At 33.6% G+C, this 25839-nt stretch overlaps 3 protein-coding genes across 4 annotated transcripts; all 3 read left to right on the plus strand.

Annotated features, from left to right (window-relative positions):
* The first annotated feature begins 24 nt into the window (after positions 1–24).
* On the plus strand, positions 25–12257 carry LOC132743758 (V-type proton ATPase 21 kDa proteolipid subunit c''-like). Its single transcript, XM_060732317.1, has 7 exons — positions 25–216; positions 3434–3482; positions 4130–4213; positions 4949–5096; positions 5978–6032; positions 7053–7243; positions 9456–12257. The coding sequence occupies exons 1-7, from the start codon at positions 114–116 to the stop codon at positions 9483–9485; spliced, it is 660 nt and encodes a 219-aa protein (XP_060588300.1). The 5' UTR covers positions 25–113; the 3' UTR covers positions 9486–12257.
* Positions 12258–15529: 3272 nt separating this feature from the next.
* LOC132743760 (uncharacterized) lies at positions 15530–18970 on the plus strand. Of its 2 annotated transcripts, none has more exons than XM_060732321.1 (2): positions 15530–15569; positions 17425–18970. In XM_060732321.1, exon 2 carries the CDS (start codon positions 17446–17448, stop codon positions 18124–18126), a length of 681 nt encoding a protein of 226 aa, XP_060588304.1. In that variant the 5' UTR covers positions 15530–15569; positions 17425–17445; the 3' UTR covers positions 18127–18970. The 2 variants fall into 2 exon arrangements, with proteins under 2 accessions (XP_060588304.1, XP_060588303.1); XM_060732320.1 differs by lacking the exon at positions 15530–15569 and adding an exon at positions 16615–16766.
* Positions 18752–24949, plus strand: LOC132743759 (uncharacterized). Its single transcript, XM_060732318.1, has 2 exons — positions 18752–18859; positions 22353–24949. Exon 2 carries the CDS (start codon positions 22555–22557, stop codon positions 23692–23694), a length of 1140 nt encoding a protein of 379 aa, XP_060588301.1. The 5' UTR covers positions 18752–18859; positions 22353–22554; the 3' UTR covers positions 23695–24949.
* The last annotated feature ends 890 nt before the right edge of the window (positions 24950–25839 follow it).

Here is a 25839-nt window from a genome sequence, read left to right on the forward strand (position 1 = left end):
CCGGAAGTGAAAATATCACATGACATATTTTTTACATCTACACCGTTTTGTACCGGAAATGAATAAATAATAAGAAAATATATTCAATAATTATTAAATTTTAAGCAAAAATCATGGATTATGAGCCAAAAGGGCCGACGAAAAGTATGGGTGTATCAGCCTATCCGGTTTACGGCATTGTATACTCTATTGGAGTCCTAGCTATCACTATTATTGGTAAGAAATATGTTTGCAAATTTTAAGGATGAAAAATTTAACTTTTGTCTTTTCCTGTTTTTCTCTCTTAGCGGTCCTAGCAGACATAACTTCAACTTCAACGAGTTAATCCGACAGTATCCACCAGGTAGCCATCGACGTCGAGGGGGTGAAGACTGTACATCGGTGTGGCTTAAGTGTTCAAGTTGTGCGACTGGCAAAATTGTTTTATCAAAATTTTTATTTATTGGTCAACTTGTTTAGCCAGTAACCTCCATTTTAATGATTTATCAAAGTTCTGCAATCAGAACTCACAATCCACACCATCAATCTTCCATTAATGTCAAACCACTCGCGGGGGGAGGGGGAGGTTTAGATATGTCTGCGTGTCAGAAATTGCCAGAAAGTTAAAGAGTTCTTTCATCAAGCACGCCACAGACTTCCTGAAATACGTCGGTCCGACGGACATGTCCGATAAATTTTGATCAGGTCCGACGATTTTTTATTACGGATCGGTCAGACTGTCCGGCTTTTATTGAAGCCGCAATATTTACAAAATGGCGTTGCTAAAGGTGCCTAACCTTGGAAAAATTGAAAATCTACATCAGAGGAGCGTGCAGAACAGCAATAAAAGGATGAAAAGAATAGACCTGAGACAAAATTTAAGGAAAAATGGAAGCAGGACCATGAATCGTTGGTGTATGACAGGGAGGAGATGAAAATGCGCTGTATGGAATGTGCCAATTTTTACGGCGAAAAAATTAAAACCAAAAAGTGTCTTAGAAATACAAACACAATTTTTTCTTTGATTTTGATCAATTTTATTCGGTCTGACAGATTTTGTTGCGGTCCGACAGATTTTCATGGTTTGTCAGACCGAATGTCTGACAGTTTTTTCAACTTTCAGGAAGTCTGACGGCATGAAGTAAAAAGAAGCATATGCTGATAAAATTATATATAATCTGTAAAATAAGCCAAGTAACACCATATAAAAAACTGAATTCGAACATAAACTATCTGATAATTTCCAATAGGTGAAATTATCACTGTTTCACTGCCATCTTTCGAAAAAGTTTGATCACATGACTACAGGAGTACGAGATTAACCTCTGGTTCATTTAAATATGCGTGGATGGTTACGAAAACAGTGCCACTTTTATTATTATTTTTCTTACAAAATACTTTTTTTCCAAAATTATAAAAGTGATTTACTGACTTATACCAGGACTGTTGATTGACATGGGTATCTGGGTTTTGACTTGTGAAAATCAGGAAATGCACACATTTGAGCGTGACAAAATCTCCACAAGATACAATTTGCCAAATGAGAATTTATAGTTATGCATCAATTATTACCTTCAATCCACTCCTAATCACCTATTATTTATAAAATCATATTATGTTCAAATCACACTCACTAAAAATGTCAACAGGCCATTTAAGTGGCTTTTGGGTCCTATAGAGTCATGAATGGTCAATGTCATTTTTGCTAAAATTCCAGTCAGGTTACTGTTACTAAAAATAGAAAACAGGTTTCCGGTCAATAACTAGTTTTGAATAAGATATTTTTATGAAATTTGGTGCAAAACAAGTTTTTATAAAGACCTCACTTGAGATGGATTTTTGGCACCCTAGGGTCAAGGTTACAGTTACTAAAAATAGAAAATTCATTATTCATGATTTACATTGCACATAGTTACATTGTATGTTCCTTTTATTTCAACTACAACATATATATCTACAATGGTGATATTTGAAACCTGAATTCATGGCATTGCCATGTTTCTTGTTTTTATGGCACTATAGGAGGAAGTGCAGTGCACAAGAACTATAACTCTATCCAGAGTAATTATAGAGTTATTACCCTTTGTTACTTTTCCATTGCTTTTTTCTTGTCCAGAGCATAACTTGAAAACTACTTGTTGGAATTCAATACTATTTCATACAATGATCAAGTATATTGAGAGGAAGCTCAGTGCACAGAAACCAAAACTCTTTCTTGACTCATTTAAAAGTTTTTGCCCTTTGTTACTTTTAATTGTCCAGTGCATAACTTGAAAATTAATGGTTGGAATTCAATGAAACTTCATACAATGGTCAAGGGCAGTGAGATGAAGTGCAGTGCACAAGAACCATAACTCTATTTGGACTAATTACAGTTATTGCCCTTTGTTACTTTTTTTGTCCAGTGCATAACTTGAAAACTAGTAGTTGGAATTCAATACAACTTCATACAATGGTCAAGCGCAATGAGAGGAAGTGCAGTGTACAATAACCATAACTCCATCTTCAGTATTTATAGAGTTATTGCCCTTTGTTCCTTTTCCTTGTCTTTCTGGTTTTATTATAGAGTAATTCAATAAAACTTCATCAGTGGCCAACCACATTGAAAGGAAATGCAACATACAAAAACACAACTATCTTTAATTGCCCACAACCATAACTCTATTTCAGTTCTTTAACAAGGTATTCTGTTACTAGTGACATCCTCATTTCCGAAGCAGTATTGCGGGGGGTATTAATTTCCAATGTTAAAATTCCCAAAATGACCGTTTAAAATTCCCAAAATATTAAGACCATGAGATTTCTCTTAAATCATTTTAAAATCAAAAATCATGTTTATATAAATCTCCGCTCAAAAGTTCTACCTGGACAGTGAAAGCTGTTGTCTGTCTTTATTCAATATGACTAATCTTATGCTGAAAAAATGCTTGAGAAAAATCCCAATTTGAGTCAAAATAACGCATTTTCCCAAATCAATCTGGTACCGGCACCTTTCCCAGAGTAGAGGAAAAAACGTTGAAAATACTGGACAAGTAGAATATAGTAGTTACCCAGGACGTGTTGCTCCAAAAAAAAATTTGATCCCTGAAGTATCCATTACCTCTGTTACAAGTCACAGAACTTTACAATTAAGATTTATGAAATTAAAATTAAAAAAAAAACAACAACAATAATTATATTGGTAATAATAATTTGCTAGGCTAGAAAATGTTATAATTTAAATTGTAAATGTTACTAATAATTTACTTACCTTGGACAAATATTTATTTACAGAATTAACCTGTTCAATATTCCACTTCCTTGTACACATTCCAGTAACTATCACTCTATTATTTTTGATAAGTTAAGTTTATTCATTTTTTAAATCATTCTTTTAACCAGCATATAAAAATTACCCAAATAAATGATGAGTGGTTGTCTGGTCATTACTATATTATCTTTTCTTGTATTTCAGCTGGCTATTATCTTTTGACAAACCAAGGTGGAAGATTTGACATAGGATGGTAAATATTATTTGTTGATTTAGTAGATATATTTGTTCAGGAAGAGATCAGTTTATTTTATAGCAAAGGAAAATAATTATGTAATGTAATTTTCAAGGAAGAAAATAAAATTTCTGAGCTTGAATAAATCTGACACTAAATTTTAGTATGGATTTGGACAGAATTATGGCTGTTTTTAAACTTAAAAAAAAATCTACATTATATCAGGGCTCTTGTTTTACTATCAAGCACTGAGAGTAGTCGTGTATGCTGTCCTTATACCTACCATCAGCTGTTAAAGATATACTTTGCTCAAATTTGTTATTCAAAAATATTGATAATTGCTACACAGTCTCTTAAACATGTTCTGACTTCACACAAAGTAGATCTATATGTTTTGTTTTAAATTCAACACACTATTGATGGTCACAAGATGTATAAACAGTGTCATTAAAGAACTGGCAGTTTTTTTTAAGAAAAGACCAACATTAAATGGTCGGTAATTGTGAACTCTGCTTCCCATACATACTTTATTCATTCTTTTATTCAAATTAGACATATTCAATACGAATTCCATAGATTTCAATATAAATTTCTGTGATTAAAGTATTTTTCTCAAAGATGAGCATTATAAAGTATATCTTTAATTGTTTGTTTTAATTGTACAGGTTACTGATGAGTATATCACCATATATGTGGGCGTGTACTGGTGTTGGATTGTCTATCTCATTATCGGTAGTCGGCGCAGCCTGGTCAGTATTCAACAACAATTGTTGCCGTTTTATATTCTCATTATTATTTGTCTTTCTGAAATTTTTCTGTTAAACTAATTTTTTCTTTCAATGCTAATGCCAAAGGTAAAAAGTCCAACAGCAATTGTGTATTTTATCTTCAAACATATATTTACATGTTTCGCTAGATACAGTAGCTTTATCAAAATATAATGGACATGACATCAAAGAAACAATGTAACGGCATTAAAAATGGTGGCAAAATAAAATGTAACGTTTGTAGTACATAATTTTGATATAACAAATAATTTGATACAAAAGTTCCCTATAGTATAGTTAAAATATATTTTTATTAACCTTCCTCCAAACATCATTAATTTTTTATAGCGCTTCTTTTATTGAATATTTGTTAGGTAGGTACCTTACATAGGCCTCTTGCTTTATTCTGAACTGCCAAAATTTTACAAATATAATAGGCATGAATTGTGCAATTTAACCTGTCCTGATATAGGCCACATTGAAACTTGAAAGAAAATGGGAAATAACTCCAAAATTTTTTAAAGTATAATTATTGCTTACAATATTAACCTAAATACATGTTAAAGAACTGTTTGGATCACAATTTTTGTTGTTGCTGACATATAGTAATGTATTTTTTTTCCAGAGTGTCAGGCAATGAAAATATTACATATCAAAGAGACTCGAGTGTAAAACTTGACCTTGCAAATTTTATTGACACTCATTATTATTTCACAGGGGAATTTTCACAACAGGTTCTAGCATTATAGGAGGTGGTATAAAAGCTCCAAGAATAAAAACCAAAAACTTAATCAGCATCATCTTCTGTGAGGCTGTAGCCATCTATGGTATCATAATGGCTATCGTCATTACAAACAATATTGGGGTAAGTTGTTTTATGATGTTTCATTTTTGTTGGTTTTATGAAATAGGTTTCCGTAAGTTTCATTCTTGAAATTGCTACTTAAGGCTCTGGCTTTCCCAATGATTCACAGGTTAATAAATAAAAGCTGTAAATAAAAATATATAGCCATGCACAATCTCTGGGAGCCAGATTGTTGAAAGTTGGTGTGAGCAGTCATTGACTTAAAACAACTTGTCCCTTTCTGCTGTGGGTTCGTATCCTGACAGGGACTTTGGAATCTTTTATGTACATGTAAGGAAGCTAACCAGCTAGCTTAAAGAATGTCAGTGGTTCTACTCAGATGCCCGTTTGTGCCTGAAATAATGCATGGAAGGGCACCTAAGGTCTTCCTCCACCAGTCTTTCTCCACCAGTAAAGCTGGAAAGTCCCCATATGATCTATACTGTATTGGTGTGATGTAAAACCCAATCAAACCTTGAGCAGAAGTTGCAGAAAAATACTTGAAATTATAAATTAATTAGATGTAGGTTCTTTCAGAACACATCACAGGGCTGGACTCAATGCTGCTTAGGTTTAGAAGCAGACACCTTGTGGGTTCGAAAGAACTGGAGTCTCTATGCATCTCTAAGCTTCAGCAGTTGAAGTGGTTGTGACCCCTGCTGGTGCTTTTAACACCCTAGGTTAGCCAAAATCATCTTTACTGTTTCTGCACCATATGACCTATATGTGTACAGTACTGGTGTGCTGTAAAATCAATCAAATAAAGTCTATACTTATTATTTGGTTATAATGATAATACTATAGTGTTTAAAATGGGGAAGGAGCCAGATGGCATAAAATCAGGGAGAACATAATTGTCATGTAAACATTCAAAAGAATTTATATTTTTACTTTTTTTTCAGGGTTATGACGAAACAATAGATAAGCCTGAGGTTATAAGAGATGCATATTATGCTGGTAAGAATAAAATAGTATAGATTTAGTTATGATAACATCTTCAGCTTGATTATTGAAGGAAAATGGGCTATCTACCTGCATTGTCCTTGGTGTTCTCATTGCACTTCAGGGCTAGCTCTAGCCCATTTTCCTTCTAGCCAAATTACCTTATTCCTCACCATGGATGACTTTTATCCTGTTAATATAGAGAATTGATATTTGTGGCCAATGCCATATTTCTTGAGCCAATTAGATTTTATATATGAGCCAATATAGTGATTAGCTTCTTCCAGCCCCTTGCTTAAGGTGCTGTGTGGACCTTTATTCATCATTATTTTTTGATGATAATCACTTTAAGGTCAACCTGTTTGGTTCAAAAGGGGGCACATTAGATTTGTTATTCAGAAGTGCTGGTTCAATCCCCATGCTAGACAAAATTTCTCAATGAGGACCCAAATTTCTGCGTGAGAACTGATCTCTGACACTGAGTTCAATGATTGTTTGTCTCTCACTGCTGACCAGGAGTGATACATGTAGATGGTTATTTGCAGCAAAATGGATTTTTACTGGTTCATTGTCCAGGAAAACTGGTACGGTGGATTAATAGACGAAAAAATGAGCAAAAATAAAGTCAAGAGTAAAACCAACAAACTTACCAAACCAAATCGTTCACTTGAAAAATCACTCACACAATTGTTGTGAGGGCTTTAAATGTACATTAGGTCAAGAAGCACGGTTCATCAATGTAGTAAAAAACTTACTGAGTTATTTACCTTTTAGAACTTTAAAATGACTTGGCATGACTCTTGTTTTATTATGAAGCACAACATATAGTCAAGTTAGATTTGATTTCCCTTTATTAGTTTAACAGCTTTCTCATAAGCTGCCTACCTCAGTCCTACCTGGTTTAACATGTTTAAAGTAATTGCACACAGCTTTAATCTTATTCAAACAAAAATAATGATTATATCTTAACATATCATATAATATGTTAAATTCCAGTTATATTTTAACTCATTAAAGATTACTTTATCTCTCCAGGTTATAAGATGTTTGCAGCTGGTCTGACGGTCGGTGTTTGCAACATCGCATGTGGTATATGTGTAGGAATTGTCGGTTCCGGAGCCGCACTTGCTGATGCACAAAGCGCAAGTCTCTTCGTAAAAATTTTGATCATTGAAATTTTTGGCAGTGCTATTGGACTCTTCGGAGTTATTGTATCAATTTTACAGGTAAGGCGTCCTTTCCTTGTACGTTCTCTTCTATTTAGTTAGTAGTGAGATAGTTAATAGGTGTGTGACCATTTGATTTATATATACTCTTAATTTTTGAAATGGATTTGCCAGCTTTAAATTTGCTTACCTACCCTATTACAAGTAGAGAAACTGATAGCGAACAGCATGGATCCTGATCAGATTGCGCGGATGCGCAGGCTGGTCTGGATCCATGCTGGTCGCAAACCCATTATGTTGGTTTTGTCGTGACGCGGCTCATTTTGTTTTGTTTTTATACCCCCGCACAACAAAGTTGTAAGGGGGGTATACTGGAATCAGCTTGTCCGTCCGTCCGTCCGGCCGTCCGTCCGGCCGTCCGTCCGGCTGTCCGTCGGTTTTTTCTTGTCCGCCCAATAACTTAAGATTCCTTTGACCCTTAGTCTTCATATTTGGCATGGAGGTTAGTCATGATTAGTAGATGACCCCTATTGATTTTGAGGTCACTAGGTCAAAGGTCAAGGTCACAGGGGCCTTGACTTCAAAAAGCTTGTCCGCCCAATAACTTAAGATTCCTTTGACCTACATTCGTCATATTTGGCATGGAGGTTAGTCATGATTAGTAGATGACCCCTATTGATTTTGAGGTCACTAGGTCAAAGGTCAAGGTCACAGGGGCCTTGACTTCAAAAAGCTTGTCCGCCCTATAACTTAAGATTCCTTTGACCTACAGTCGTCATATTTGGAATGGAGGTTAGTCATGATTAGTAGATGACCCCTATTGATTTTGAGGTCACCAGGTCAAAGGTCAAGGTCACAGGGGCCTTGACTTCAAAACGCTTGTCCGCCCAATAACTTAAGATTCCTTTGACCCACAGTCTTCATATTTGGAATGGAGGTTAGTCATGATTAGTAGATGACCCCTATTGATTTTGAGGTCAAAGGTCAAAGTCACAGGGACTTTGACTTCAAAAAGTTTGTCTGCCCAATAACTTTAGATTCCTTTGACCCACAGTCTTCATATTTGGCATTGATGTTGATCATGATTAGTAGATGACCCCTTTTGATTTTGAGGTCACTGGGTCAAAGGTCAAGGTCATAGGGACTTTGACTTCAAAAAGTTTGTCCACCCATTAACTTAAGATTCCTTTGACCCACAGTCTTCATATTTGGCATGGATGTTGATCATGACTATAAGGTGACCCATATTAATTTTGAGGTCACTGGGTCAAAGGTCAAGGTCACAGGGACCTTGACAAAAAAAAGCTTTTCTTCTCAACTGTTAAAGAATGTCCTGTCCGCAATGTATTGATTTTGACATTTTCACATTTGAAGCATGTAGAATACATAACTTAGCAATGCACTGGCTTAGTAACCTCAGATTTGGCAGGGAGGTTGTCCTTGAGCTCTAAATGGCCACCGTTGATTCTGACAAAGTGGTATGCGGGGGTATTCACGCCATGATAGTGGCAGTTCTAGTTAAATTAGCAGAGCAACATTGGATACAAATGAAGACAAAAACTGCCAAAAGGCCAAAATAAAGACAATACTTATTTTGTGAAAGTTTTTGTTCTTATCGTTTTCTTAAAGACTGAGGCCTTTATAAATATACCTAGTACATGGTTAAATTAGAACACTTTTGACTTATTGACCCCTAAATGACCATGACCTTTAGAGTCAAATGTACAATATTTAGGGTGTTTCATCTTGACTCTAATGTTTATATCAACAGATTTTGAACATTTGTAGTTTAAAAATATATTCACTTTGGTAATTTTGATTAGAGCACTTTGCATGGAAAACACATTTTTACTTTAAAAAAATCAAGAAAGGTGCATTTTCATAGGTTATGCTAGTTTAACAGGTTAAAATGTACTTTAAAAATTTTATATGGAGGATATTGAATGAGTGTAGGTTTAATAATAAATTTATTGAATGAGTTGAATAAAATCATATTATGCAAGTCTGTAGTATTGTGTCCACACAAATAGGATATTCTATTTATCACATATTCAAAATAACAACATTTTACAGTTAAAAGGAGCCATATTTCTTGGACGAGCCTATAGTGTAACACTTATATCAGCAGGCTTTAACCCTATGTTTGTATAATGCAAATGACATCATGTCAAAGTGTTATTACACAAGTGTAATATCGCTTTTTATTACATGGCTTTTTTACACTCCTGTGCCATAGTTTATGTGATAAATATGTATATTTGTTGTTTTACAGATTGCCAATGCCAAGTTGGGTTCAGACTAGTCACTTTACAGAGAACTACAGCCACAATTTGCATGAGACATTCCATAACACAGGAAGAACAACACTAACTACTTTGATAAATATCAACACCCCACCCATCTATATTGTAGCTATTAGATATTCATGGCTTGATAAAAACTATATGAGCCTTGCCATGACAAAACCAACATAGTGCGTTTGCGACCAGCATGGATCCAGACCAGCCTGCGCATCCGCGCAGTCTGATCAGGAACCATGCTGTTCGCTATCAGTTTCCCTACTTTTAATAGGGTCTGTAAGCGAACAGCATGGATCCTGATCAGACTGCGCGGATGCGCAGTCTGGTCTGGATCCATGCTGGTCGCAAACCCATTATGTTGGTTTTGTCATGACACATCTCATATATCCATCATTTTCTAAAAATGACAAGTAGATTGTGAATGCAAAGAAAATCAACAGTGTATGATCAAAGGATATGATCACACCCAACCTTTTTGCAACTTATTTGTAATATGTGAAAACAATTTTGGATTTAATGAAAAGTAACAAGACCCCTATTTCCTTGCAGTACTTCCCTCAGTGTTGTTAAAGTACACATGCATATCTTAAGTTTGAATACTGTATTGTAGATGTAGAAAAAAAATAATTGTAAAGAAAATTTATATTCAGATATCATTAGTAGTAGGTCATTTAAAAGATATACCAGTATCATTTATTTGTGAAATCCAGCGAGAAAATAGAATTAATCACTGCGGCCTTCTGCGTGGTATGTGACATCATTTTAAACTGTTGCAAAAAGTATGGTTTGTAAATTACACTGTCTCCCATTTAAAAATAGCAAGAAATGATATAATTGTATCATTTTTATCGGTCTGAATCGAGGTATATATTCTTTAGTGCAATAGGTTGAAATGATGTCGCACATCACATGGTATGGCCAAACTGTTAAAGATGTAGATTTTCTGTTAATAGATTTTCTGTTGAATGAAAATGGGAGCACAAGTTTGTTATCTTCATATTTAAATGTGTCAAGTTTGATCTAGTCTTAAAAAAAGATAAAAAAAAAAAAATAACAATGAATAAAATATTTACTTGTGTTGTAACTTTAATGAAATGTGAGGTAGTCTATTCATTTGTCTGTCTGTCTGTCTATTATATAGTCAAGAAACTCATAAGTAGGGTAGAAACAGTCCTTTATACCTGTACATGTTAGTGTTCATTCACGCTATTCTACAAAAATTATAAACTTTGACAGAAGCGATAGCGATCAGAGACTGTTTCTAATTTCTGTAGAACAGCTAAGGATGAATACTAACACACATCATAAGTTGCCAGTTTTATTTGGCTTCAGTAATATTTACTTCATTACGTCACGCCTATTTTTACGTACTCGGTTCTATGAGACACTATTAAAAATAGAAGGCGACTATGAACAGAATTTGAAACAGTTTCAACTTTTGTTCTTCTATGAAAATTGACACACAGAATATTTACTAAATACAGTGTTTTTATTGGATGAATAATAAAGCTAGACACTAAATAAAAGATAAATAAATATGATCATGGAAATATATACAATAGCTATATGGCATAAATTATTTGCTAAATGTTTTATAATTTAGTATTATAATTTATAAATATTTTATTACAATGTTAATGTGTCCATTTATTTCAAGTCAAAAACAATGGAAACTTAAGCCTAAAATTTGCTATCAAAGTAGGACACAAAAATTTTAAACACTTTAATTTCCTTCTGTTTAGTTAATCACAGGTATTTTACACAGATTGTAAAAATGTCTGCCCGCTTTAACTATGACGTAACTCCCTGTTTTTATTATTATTGCTATTTATTAACCAATGAAAGACATTAACCAATTGAAGCCTAATATAGATAATAAAGTAATAAATTGCAATTTCAAGGTATAGATTGGCTTAAACAATTTTATGAGCAGGAAAATTTAGTTGAAATATTTACCAGTTCCATATCAACCATATCAATTTTTAATTGTTGATAAATTTCCCGCATTTTTTGTTCAATTATGAAATGATTTCCTGTAAGATATATTTATGTTTTAGGAAGAAAAATATCTACATGTATGATGTAGAGAAATAAACTGTTTAATGTGGAAATTAAATATCTGCTTTAAAATAGAATTTCTGAATTTGAATAACTGAATTGCTAAAAAAAAATGAAGACGTCATCATCATTACATGTAATAAAAACAGAAAATGGAAAATTTCAGCATGCATTATGAAATGTTAATTTTTATTACATGTATAAATAAATATTCTAGATTTGTTTGCTTAACAAACATGCATATAAAAGACCATACACATCAGCAAATACTGTTATATGAGCCGCGTCACGACAAAACCAACATAATGGGTTTGCGACCAGCATGGATCCAGACCAGCCTGCGCATCCGCGCAGTCTGATCAGAATCCATGCTGTTCGCTTTCAGTTTCTCTACTTGTTATAGGGTTTGTAAGCGAACAGCATGGATCCTGATCAGACTGCGCGGATGCGCAGGCTGGTCTGGATCCATGCTGGTCACAAACCCATTATGTTGGTTTTGTCATGACGCGGCTCATATATTTTATTGGCATTTGGCTTAGATTTATATCTGTTATGGGATATCTCATTGAAAGAAAGAATGTTATTTGGATGATAGGCTAGAAAACTTGTTTGTTTAGGTATATATACACCTACATGTAGAAAATGTTCTGTATAAAATTGTATGTAAATAAAGAAATTTGTTTTTATTGTGATAAATAAAGATAATATATGAAAGAGCCTGTGTATGATTTCTTCATTTTTTTATGCTTCCCAAAGGTTGAACATATAGTAGCCGCTTTGTCCGTCCATCTGTCTGTCCATCCGCACTACCGGGCCATCTAACTGTAAACAGAACAAAAGAGAACAATAGAATTCATTCCGTAACAATAGAGTAAGGGACCATTGCCCTCTATTAAACAAAAGAAAATTACAATAGAAATGGCCCTTTATCCCCATTCAGTGGGATGTCTGTCCTTCCACTATTCTTGACTGGGACATAACTTTGAAACAACAAGAGGTTTCAACATGAAACTTTGTACGTAGATACATGTATATCTCATTGAGTAGAAGTGCAGTGCAAAAGAACTATAACCCTGTCTTGTCTAATTTTGGAGTTATTGCCCTTTGTTCATTTTCAAACTTATTCCGGGACATAACTCTAAAACTATAAGAGATATCAACATGAAACTTTGTAGGTAGATAGATCTCATTGAGTAGAAGTGCAATGCAAAAGAACCATTACTCTGCCTTGCCTTATTTTTGAGTTATTGCCCTTTGTTCATTTTCAAACTTAGTCCGGGACATAACTCTAAAACTATAAGAGATATCAACATGAAACTTTGTAGGTAGATAGATCTCATTGAGTAGAAGTGCAATGCAAAAGAACCATAACTCTGCCTTGCCTTTTTTGAGTTATTGCCCTTTGTTCATTTTCAAACTTAGTCCGGGACATAACTCTAAAACTGTATGAGATATCAACATGAATTGTCGGTACATAGATCTCATTGAGTACAGGTTGCATGGTGCAAAAAGAACCATAACTCTGTGCTTGCCTCAACTATTCTTTTGAGTTAATTGCCCCTTTGTTTTTCATTTTTTACACTTCAGAAACTTTTAGTCTGGAAAACATAACCTCCTAAGAGATATAACATGTAAAACTTGTAGTGGTAGAATATATCTCATTGAGTAGAAATGCTATGCAAAAGAACAATAACTCTGTCTTGTTTTATTTTTGAGTTATTGCCCTTTGTTCATTTTTACACTTTGAACTTTGTCCGGGACATTACTCTAAAAGTATAAGAGATATCAACATGAATCTTTGTACGTAGATTGATCTTATTTGGTAGAAGTGCAGTGCAAAAGAACCATGACTTTTTATTGCCTAATTTTGGAGTTATTACCCTTTGTTCATTTTTACACTTTGAACTTTGGGTCATAATTTTCAAACTATAAGAGAAATCAACTTGAAACTTTGTAGGTAGATATATATGATTGTGCAAAAGAACCATAACTCTGTCATGCCTTGTTTTTGAGTTACGGCCCTTTGTCCATTTTTACACTTTGAACTTTGTCCGGGACATAACTCTGAAACCATGAGAGGTATCAACATGAAACTGTAGGTAGTGCAAAAGAACCTTAACTCTGCCTTGCTTATTTTTTTAGTTATTGCCCTTTGTTCATTTTACACTTTGAACTTTTGTCCGGGACATAACTCTGAAACCATAAGAGTGTCAACATGAAACTGTAGGTAGTGCAAAATAACCTTAACTCTGCCTTGCTTATTTTTTTAGTTATTGTCCTTCGTTCATTTTTACACTTTATCTGTGACATAACTCTGACACTACATGAGATGTACTTTTCTGTGTCCAAAACCTATTCGGGGAGCATCACCTGGTTCAACCGGTTTTTGTTTTCAGTAGGTATGACAACTGTTGAAAGAACCTACTGATGGTGTTGGTGGTGGTAGTTTACCTTCCGGATAACGGCAGTAAGCCACACTAAATTTACCAGAGCACAGTCCAGCCACCGCATCTGTAATTGACTTGCACTTGTAAATACGTTCAGTTGTAATAATATCTGGAAAAAAAATCCTTGGAAACAGCAAAATAACATGAAAATTGCAGACTCTGTTTGATAAATATGTACATGCTGGGTAATGAAAAAGTGCAACAACCTTAAATCTTGCACTATGACAGAACATTTTAGTGGGGTTTTTTCATTGTCTTTAAAGGGACAAAAATATTCTTTTAAAAACAACTCTATAATTACAACAAAAGAGTGGGGAAGAATTATTTATTTCTGACAAATTGGAAGTTGTCCTTTCCCATTGTTTAATATATATACGCAGTACTGCTGTAAGTGTTGAATTCAAGTTTTGATTGGTTATTATTTCATTCCTGACAGAAATATATGGCTAAACATATCACGGGGTCAAATTCTATTTTAATTTTTTTCAAGATTTTGAAAAAGCTTATTGCTTAATTATTGTTTGAGACTTCACGGTATATAGGGTTTTTATTCTTGTGGAAAAGGTTTAAAAACAAGTTTAATGATTAAGACAGGTGCCTTATTTATGTTAAAATGTTAAAAGCTTAATATATTGATTGTTAATAGGTGCAGTTCAAATGGGTGATCGGGTCTGTGCAAAGACCTGTAGAGCTCGAAAAAACACTATGGCTTCCCTCAAAATTATTACATCTACATAAACCCGTGAATCTATACCACTGGTGTTCGGCGCTTTGATTGGTCACTTCGCAAATTTTTTTTTTTTTGCGAAGTGACCTATGAACGCGACGATCACCCGTGATCTATACCAACTGAACAAAAAATCAGCATTCATATTCGACTTAAAATAACTCTAAGTCCCAGATGTTATTAATATTTATCGTATTTTTTTCTTCAATGATTAATACAGTAGAGCTATTTGTTTTAAATATATATTTTGCATATACGTGTATTATAAATACAAAAAAAAACCCGGACTTTTTTCAATTGCTTATATTCTCATTTTCATCAGCATGTGGAATTTACAATTTATTTATTTATAATTTCGATTTCAATTACGAATAAATTAGATAGTGAATAGTTAAGCACCAACTAAATGAAGTGACGTCATAATTTATATTACAAATGACATCATCGATGTTCACGTCATACTTAGTAATCATAACAAACAGGTTAGGCGATTTTCTTTGAGAACCTGTAAATGTTTACTTTATTTCGCCGGATTATTATTTGATAAATGAACAAATTGTTTTGTTTAAAAAATAAAACGCATTTTTGTGTAGCTTGTGTTTGATTGCCGATATGAGTTTTGTTTGATTGAAATTATCGTGAACTTTTGAATTTGACAATTCAGTAAAGTTTATGTGATTCTTAGGGGATTTTTTGCATTGATGTTTAAAGGTAAGAATTTAATCGTGTTACATTCTGTTGTATCTTTTATCACAGGAAATAATCTCGAGTCGAAAGAAAAAACGGCCGCCATTCAAACCCCAAATGATGGCCCAGGTCAAATTTTTTAACAACTCAGACATGGTGTTTTGAAGGTCCTGGAAACTTCTGATATTTCTCTGTCATTGTAATTCTTTCTTGTTTGTGTGTAGGAAATGAGAAGTATTTTTGGGTTTTTACCCGAAACTAAGCATTTTGGTAGCTTTGTATGTATTTCTGACTCTCCGAATGGAGGTGAAAAAGTTAAAAATCAAGGTTTGACAGTTGGCGCCAAACAAGTAAGAAATTTCGGACAAATTTCGTGGAAAATCTAAACGTATGACAGACACTTTATTGGTCATTTTTGAAAATGCCATAGCTTGCACTGCGTATTAGTGATATTTTTAAAGGAATCGGGCGGATTCTGGAGTATGCTGCACCTTCATGAACATTGCCCATATTGGTATATTTTGGGTGTGATTTTGGCTGGGTGGGGGTAAATATAAATTGCTGTAGGTCATTTTTTTAAGGAGCAATGCATGCAAATTATTATTTTCTTCAATGTATGTCATATATCATTGAATAATGCTGTGCAACTGGTTATCTGCCTGTAAAACAGATTTTGAAATATTTGAAATTGTGTTAATTTCTGGTCACACTGAAATACAAAATTGTTTATATTTAGGTCCCCTGCACCCTTCAGGGGCGGAGGAATTTGTTTTCAAGAATGATTTCTTTGAACAAAAATGTCCCTTTCTACGAAATTCGCTATTTTAAAGTAGATTATTTTGTAATTTTGACAGTTTTAAGTGATACATGATAAATAGAAAAACATGCTAATGTCTTTTTATATCACGGTGATTTTCCTGCTTATCTTAACACACTCCGATAAAAGGCCTCTTCCCAATAGAAATTTTCTTTAAAATCATGCAGTTTTCCCAAAAGTCTAGACTTAAACCTACTTTTTTACTTCCCAAATTAGAAATTTTTCCCAAAATCAAGAGGCTAATTAAGTGAGAAAAGTCACAGTATCAATTTTATCAGTCTCGGCTGATATATATTTGCCTCGCCCTTTCTAGCCCATATCAGCCTCGCCTGATAAAATTGATATCAAAAGACATTAGCATGTTATTCTCTATTTACTGTATGCTTCTTGTCCTAATTTTTGACTTAGGATAACGTAAAATTAGGACGGGCAAAATTTATCCATTCACCGTTGTCTTTTTATAATAAGTCGAGATTATTTTATGATCGTTAATTGCCGAACATTGTTAGTGCAGTGTAATAACAGAAATAAAATATTCTTGTCCAAGGTATGTGTTTACGTTTGAAACATGTTTTGAAATGTTTAAAAGCGTGGATTTTTGGAAACTGCTAAAGATGCTCACAGACGGTGTATATGTATAAAATGCCATGGACGTTTGTACATATTGTTATTGTAATTCCAAACTAAATTGGCTCTAAAATCGATAAAAATTACAGTTGATAACTAACCAATAATATACCTAAGATCACGCCTTCTTACTGTTTTTCCAAATCTAATTTATGAATTGTAAGATTATTAGTTACTTCATATTTTTTTAAATTAAAGGTTGAATAACAGATATCGAAAAAAGATGTGAATGGTACATTCTGCTAAACTCCAATATTACAATGACTTATAATTGCTCAGATAACAAGAGCTAGTAGACGTAAAATGTTTTGTTGCTACCGTACAGTGCAGCTTGGCAATTATACATTATATGTTTATGTTATACACAGTGTGTTCAGCTTTGTTATTGATCTATTTTAGTTATCTTTAGTATCTTTCTCTCCTCCCGAGGCAAAGTTTATTTTTTAGCGGTAAAAATATCATCTTACTTATCAGGCTTGTAATGTATTATTTCAAATTATTACTGATTCAACATGTTAAGAAAGGCATTCCTCTAACCCTGGCTGCTAATAAACTAATAAATCCTGCTTTGATTTCAGTGCTTTATATTTGCTTCAAGAATGGCTTCAAGCGCTCGTTTCCAACTTTTTGTCAAAGCCGGACATGATGGAAAGTGTGTAGGCGACTGCCCATTTTCACAACGAGCAAACATGTACGTACACTTAACATTAAAAGACAGTGATTTTGAGATCACCCCTATCAACACTATTGATAAACCTGAGTTTTACCTTAAAATAAATCCCGAAGGCAAAGTTCCTGTTCTAATAGATCGTCAGGCGGGAAACAAGATAGTGCCGGATTCAGCTGAAATTACCAAGTATCTTAACGAAGTTTATCCTAAACCGGAACTACAGCAAGGATACTCTGGGCCAGGTGACGCATGCGCGGCGGGAATTTTCCCCAAATTTGCCGCCATGATGAAAAACAAAGATGTATCAAAAGATGCGGAGTTGAAACAAGCTCTGCTGGACGAACTTAAGAAACTAAATGATTATCTTGTAGCTAAGAACTGTTCTGGAAACTTTCTTTTATGTGACAATCTGTGCGAGTTAGACTGTCAAGTTCTCCCAAAGCTTCGTCATGTTCAAGTAGCTGGCGGTCATTTTAAGAATTTTAAAATCCCAGAGGAATACACCGCCTTACATGAGTATATCAAGAGAGGAGAGTCAAGTGATATATTTAAAAGCACGTGCGCAGCTGATGAAGAATTCATTTGGGGCTGGAGTAAATTCTTTTCATAAAATTTAGGAGTCGCATTTGGGGGGAATTCTCTATCGTTTCCTCTTGGTGTATTTAACACATTTTCATTCATGGAACTAAAAGGGAGCATGTTTATTTCACGAATATATATAGGACCTTCGTTTATTAGTTCTTGTTTATACTACATACATGTTTTTCATTTTGCTCAAACGAAAAAAAATCTAAGAATGGTTGAACTAATACGTGCTAAATACGTGATAAATAACTTCTAGTTGAATTTATCTTGATATGTATCCTCTTTTATGTTAACATATTATTTTATTTTTTATGAAGATGTTGGTCTTTAATTTGACGTCTTCATAAAAAAAATGAAGCATTAAATTGCAACTGTATATTAATATAATTGGTTTCCGGTTTCATACAAAGGAGCTAAGACTTAAAACTGTTTAAATTTTGATAGTTGATTAGCATATTATATTCCATAGACCATTTACTTATTCATACACTAAGCTAGAATATTTCAATTATAAACGGTACACATGCACACAGACCAGTAGTAACTTTTAAAAAACTGATCATTGGAAATCGATTATGTTATATTGAAATAAGTTTTTAAACGGAATGTCTGTGTGTGTGTTATACTTATTGACTTGTTTGCGCATGCCAATAAAAACTAACTGTATAACTTTGACTGATAACAAATGCTATATGCACCGTTTAATCATTTATCTATTTATGCTAACATACTTTGTAGTTAGGATACGCCTCTGAATGGTAGGTTAAATATTTTTCATATTTATACTGTGACAATGTACGATATGGGTTTAAACTCGGATTTATTATTTCATATGTATACAATAAATGTATAATAAATATAGAATATTATTATTATCTTCATTGATTTTATATTGTAGTGTAATACGTTCTATTTTCGGTTTTAAGACACTACTTTCGTTTTATTCTGGTCAATGTCAGGTCGACACTGGAAAGGTTATAGAGAATCTAGAGTGTCTTTTTCTCCTTTAATGTCTTGCCAAGTTTTACTGATGATTATTGGAAGTCAAACTACACACTTAACCTCTCAAGAGGGCACACGGAGACCCATCTTGTACAGTCAAAGTTGGTCCCTGGGTAGAATAATCTACTTGATTATAATGTAAATCCTGCCTAAAATATTATCTTTATCTAGATTATTAAAGTTACCCTCAACGAAAAGGCAAAACAAAATAATATGATCGGTTCTTTATCATTTGCTGAGTCTTACTATGTATGATATTTTACCGGTTTGTGACATTCTCATTAATATACCAAATTGAAAAATGAACCACATATTTCTTCTTTTTTTCTTCTTTTCTTCGACTTTTTTTTCATGCAAAATTCGTTTGTGAAAAACTGGAAAGAATGCACTTCCGTGTAGGCCATACTTACGGGAATACGTGTGTCAGGTACCAGTCCGAGTTGAATAACCTTATCATTCAGTGAAGCTCGTTTGGTGATTTAATTCCAAGCAGAACTCTGGTTGCCATGGCAACCAAAAGAAAAAAAACTTAAAATATCTTATTTTAGAAAACCGTAAGAGCTAGAGCTAAAATATTTGGCATGAAACATCATCTAGTCAGTGTCTACCAAGTTTGTTCAAATGAATGCCCTGGGGTCAAAATTGGCCCCGCCCGTGGGGGTCATTGATTTTCATTATTTGTATATAGTTAAACAATATCTTCTTTTAAAAAATCCAAATAGCTAGAGCTTAGCTATTAAAATGAAACATCTTCTAGTGGGTGTCTACAAAGTTTGTTCAAATAAAAGCCCTGGGGTCAAAATTGGCCCCACCCCAGGGGTTATTGTTATTCCCTTTATGTATATAGTAAAAACTTTAAAAAATCTTCTTTTAAAAAAACCTTTAGAGCTAGAGCTAAGATATTTAGCATGAAACATCTTCTAATGGATGTCTACCATTTTTGCTTAAATAAGGGTCCTGGGGTTAAAATTGGCCCCGCCCCGGGGATCATTGATTTTCCATATATGTATATAGTAAAAACTTAAGAAATCTTCTGTTAAAAAGCCCAAAGAGCTAGAGTTTAGATATTAAGCATGAATTATCTTCTAGTGAGTGTCTACCAAGTTTGTTCAAATAAAAGCCCTGGGGACAAAATTGGCGCACCAGGGGGGGTGTCATTGTTTTTCCCTATATGTATATAGTAAAAACTTAGAGCTAGATCATAAACATCTACAAATGGGTGTCTACCAAGTATGTAAAATAAAAGCCCCTGGGTTAAAATTGGCCCCGCCCCGGGGGCCTATTTACGTTTGAGCGATTTCAGGGCCATCATGGCCCTCTTGTTTAGTTTTTTAGCTCACCTGAGCTACCTTAGGGTGAGCTTTTAGGATCGTTGAATGTTCGTTGTCCGTCGTCCGTTCACATTTGTTCGTTAACACTCTAGTGGACACAATTTTGCCTCAACCATCATCAAACTTTGTCAGTATGTTTGTCTAGGTAATTGCACGGATGAGTTCGAACATGGGTCATCTCGGATGAAAAACTAGGCCACAGGAGCTAAAAATAGAAAAAAATATTGTTAACACTCTAGTAGCTACTGTTTTGATCCAAATATCCAGGAAATTGGTTGATGATTTCTAGGTCAAGTTTGAATATAGGTCACCGGTATCTGAAACTAGGTCACACCGCCCATACATAGATTAACCTTGTCAACACTCTAGTGGTCACATTTTTCCAACTTGGTCAGGGTGCTTGTCTAGTTAATTCGAACGTGAGCTATGTCGGATGAAAAACTAGGTCACAGGAGCTAAAAATAGAAAAATATTGTTAATACTCTAGTGACTACTGTTGTTTTCCAAATATCCAGGAAATTGGTCTTCCAAGTTTGTTTTGATGATTTCTAGGTCAAGTTTAAATATGGGTCACCTGGATTCAAAAACAAGTCACACTGCCTTAATATGGAAAACCTTGTTAACACTTTAGTGGTAACATTTTTGACTCATTTGTCATCAAACTTGGTCAGGATGCTTGTCGAAGTAATTGCTCGGATGAGATCGATTGGCCATTTGTGCGATCTAGGGCCATCTTGGCCCTCTTGTTTTATTGACATATTTTTTAATCAATAAAAAGACATAGGACTTTTAAATTTTCATGTGCGGCAATCAGACAATGGTATGACAAAACGTTACTTAAGGACATCTCTTGGAACCGTGGCCCTAGTGGTTAAGGTATCTGCCTTTTAAGCCATGGATCGTAGGTTTGAGCGCTACCGTTGCCACACGTGCTGGTTTGTTCATTAAGCGGACTAGAGATGGTTCATATTAACTTTAAAGTTTTCTTCACAATCGCCGGTAAAAATAAGTAACATTAAACTTGAAGACTTCCCGGTATGAATTGGCAAGCTTTCATTTGGACAATAGATTAAATTTCATCAATATCCAAACTGATCCATACTTGGGTGAAATTAGAAAATCGAAATGGTTTTTACAAGGCAATTATGATTCTTATGAAAATCTTTTGTTACAAACAATCTAAAGATGTAAACCAGTTGCCATATTTACTACATTGTCTCCAACCCACTGACTTTCTCAGCATTTTTCTCAACTTATTCATGATAATTTAACAATGAGATTATAAGTACCTTTATGTGCAACACGATCATTGCTTGGTAATTTCTCGGTGTTCCAATGACATAGAATCCCTTATAGAATCCCTTTAGTTGGAACTTTTTGATTCTGGTATACGTTCGTCTCGTCAAGAACCGGAAATTATTGCTGTCGTGTAAACTGCTCGGGAAAACTGTGTGTCACTTGCTATATTTAGTAACAAATGCAATAGCCTTTCATCAACAACTTTTCACAATGAAACATAAAGTAGAATTCATTGTCATGCAGTAGTATATACCTCATGCCACGCACGCACGCACGCACGCAACGCAATGAAATCATTGTGCATTGTCTTTAAAATGACAAAAGATCATCTTACAACGTGAAAGAAGACTTCGTTATTTTTTACATATCGTGAATATATATAGGATAAAATATCGTGAATATATATATAGCATAAAGTATTTCTTGTAAATTGTGATTTTCATCTGCCATTTCACTTACTCGTATACTTGTACCAATTTCAGTCGAATAGTAGCCCAGAAGAAATTCTATGAAACACACATGCAATGTTTTGAAATGAACTTTTCCTTTTTTATTCCTCACAGTGTTAATATTATTATAGAATTTGCAACTTTCTAATTTTGATAAATATTTATTTCAGTTAACAGCGACGATAAATTTTGAGGCACGAAGTTGTGAGTGGTTATTTCACCGCAAGAAGAAGTATTAGATCGCAGCTGCAGATTGCGGTGAGCACACCAAGAAGATATTATGATTGGACTAGGATAAGTAAAAAAAAAACTAACAGAGAATCAGGTACATATACAAAGAAGCCGGCATAAAATCAACTGTTACGACACAAAATGTTTATGTTAATCTTGCATATAACATGCCTTGTGGGCGTGGCGACATGCGCGAAGTACCCGTATGATGAACAGATGCAGACGACAGTAGAGGACATGGAGGACAACCGATTTCTTGTCATCAAATTTATCGACGGACTATTTTTGTATGCGGAGGAATCGGTTTCGTATCTAGATAAAAATTTAGTGACAATAATATTGCATTTGGACACATGTATACAATTTATCATAGACTCTATTTCTACGATTGTTGATATATTAATACGGCAGCCAGCAACTCTAGTTAATTACATTTTGTATGCCATTTCATGGACTATAGATTTTCTAGTTTACCTTTTACTAGATATGGCATATCACTACTTAATTAAAGGGATATTCTTGTGTGTGAAATGGATTGTGATATATTTATTAACTTTTGTTACTAATTTCATATTTTATAGTTTGCTCACAGTTGTATATTTATCAAAATCAATTGTTTTGTCTTATTTCTTTATATTTACATCAATTTTTGTATATTTTGTTACGCCATTATTTCAGTCAGTCTTTTGGGTTCTTTCATTTCTTGCTGTTAGTTTTTGTACAGTATGGGTTGTTTTTGAAATGTTTGAGAAATTTAAAGATGCCAGAGGAGGTGGAGATACCGACATTTTGTTTTTTATTTTACTATTGTTACCATTTGCTTATGTCTTATATAGTATGTGGTTTATATTATGTTCATTTATTTTTAATTTTATTTGTTATCCATTAATGCTACTGTTATATAGCTGTATTGTCGGATTATTTACATTTTTCATAAGTGGACAAATATACGAAAAATGTCAGCAGTACGCCACCGCCTTTGATAAAGACAAAATGTTCAAAGCACTGGACACCGGTTTTGTTCAACCTTTGTTCAGAGCGCTAGGAGCTAATGCAGCTAGTGCGCTAAGGGAAAGATTCAGCCAATCAGATGAAGTTGACATTTCAGAGAACGTTGATTTAGAGTGTATAGTCTGTTTCGAGGAGACGCTCTTGGTGAAACTGTTTCCATGTAAACATAAAATAATGTGTTATAATTGCTTAATACGCATTTTAGAAAGTGACTATAGGTGTCCAGTTTGTAGAGAAACTATCAGATATTATCAGTCGAGCGATCATTAATAAGACTCCAGAATAAATTAGATCACATATGAGATACAAGTATAACTTGAACTTGTAATTTTGGAAATTATCAGTGAATGTCTATTTTATCAAAATTCTTTAGATTTAAGCACACTACTTATACTTATCTATTAAAGATGCATGTCACTAGATGAGTGAAAATATTTTGATAACATCAAACCCGAGAAAAATGTACAAAGATTTTAGGAAAAGTAAAAAGATTCAAGATTTTTTTTTAAAGTAATAATGTACATGTTGTGTGCTATTAATGATTGATTTTTCAGTATTTATAACCAGTATTTCTACTTCGTTACTGATGCAGTAAATGCTATTTAAAAAAAAAAAATTACCTTATTTTGGTAATGTACATAGGCTGTGAGTGCTGTTTGTAATGAGTAAATTGCTTCCTTTTGGTTTCTTATATATTTTACTTTTAAAATAATACCAAAATTTTCATGGAAACTATCATGAATATCCATGGAGGCGTGCTACTTAAAGAGCATGTTGGGAAACAATTATTGAAGAAACTTCCATACAAAATAGTCAGTCACTAAATGTACCATTTGCCAACAGAGCAAAATAAGATAGTTTATGTATGTGGCAATATTTAAAGAGTTTTTTTTAATTCTTGAAAAACTGTAAGATACCAATAAAAATAGTAAAATGAGAAGTGAAAATTGTAGCATTTTCAAGCGATAATGGGCCCTTTACCTAAGAATAGGAAACGTCGTTTGCGGCTTTATCTTAGTTAAAACAAATGAGGTTTTCAGTTTTTGGGGGGGAAAATGATAAAATAAAAAAATAGATACAATAGATAAATAAATAAGTAACAATCAGTTTTGGTGTGATTGTTAAAATACATGACTTGTCAAGTTTTTATATTGTAAAATCTTTATTTGTTTTCAAATTGTGTAGTACATAATTATATACATGTACGTACAAATATTGAGCCTGCATCATAATATTTGATAAATAAAGTCATTGTATGTTTATTTTCAAAGAAAATGCTCAATATAATATGTAGACAATGAAGGTAATCTGCTATTTTACAAATTTATTCATTTGTGCTGTTATATTGTTAATTTTAAATATTTATAGATGTTCAGTTATTCTGAGAAGTATTATTTGTGAACACTGATTTGTTCTGGAAATTGACTGTAAAATATATCATTGTAAGTAAGGAAACGGTATGTATACTATTTTGGCGTGAAACAGGAATACAAATCTGCATACTCTGGCTTATATTTTTAATTATTTTGTCTTTCAGTGCGAAATAAACAACGAAAGTTTATAAAGAAACTTGTGTTTCCATTTATCCCTTGGTAATAGTCTTTGTCCTTACTTTCCGTCAAGAGCGTAACTTAAAAAGTACATGTCTTTGAAAAATCAACTTGAAACTTCATATATTAGAGGATAAAAACACAGTTAGAAGGAATGCAGTTGACAAGAATAAAAACGTTTTACATTATATTTTTGGAATTATTGACCTTTATTTTATTTTCATACTTTTATCGAAATACAGCAAAATATAAACCAACATAAGTTTGGCATGGTAGTGTGGATACAACTTGGATTATATCTTCACCAAAGAACCAAATTTCGTCCTTTTCTATAAACAGCTATTTTATAGTGAAGTTTGTTTACTTGTCTTAACAATCAACGTACCTTATGATCAGAAAAAATCTTTAAAGGGAATTTAATTATAATTATAAAAAAATACTTTATATGTTATTACGGGATCTAAGTGCTACAAAATATTATACTCAGTTATCCATGTTGCAATGCCATGTGATCTTTAGGATACACGGAGCATGGGTATTTGTGTGTGCTAGTTCGAAACACTGACAATCGTTAATCTATAATATGTATGATATAACAGTGAAAAAAAACAGAGGTCTTGGAAGACATTGCTTGTTGTGATTAACGAATTTGTACCATTCTCCACAAAAAAATGCCTGGATGGGAAAAACCTGCGCATAAACGAAAGGTCACGTGATACAGCCACATTGAAAATATGACACATGGAATTATGATGGCATAGTGTAAAGTTATTACAGAGTTTATAAAACAAAGTCAGACTTATAATATATGTTTTACGTTTTTATAGGTTGGCTAGCATTAGATTCCGCAGACCAAATATCTATC

The sequence above is a fragment of the Ruditapes philippinarum genome, unplaced genomic scaffold (assembly GCF_026571515.1).
Source record: "Ruditapes philippinarum isolate M1 unplaced genomic scaffold, ASM2657151v2 ctg2714_1_1_1_1, whole genome shotgun sequence".
Taxonomy (NCBI): domain Eukaryota; kingdom Metazoa; phylum Mollusca; class Bivalvia; order Venerida; family Veneridae; genus Ruditapes; species Ruditapes philippinarum.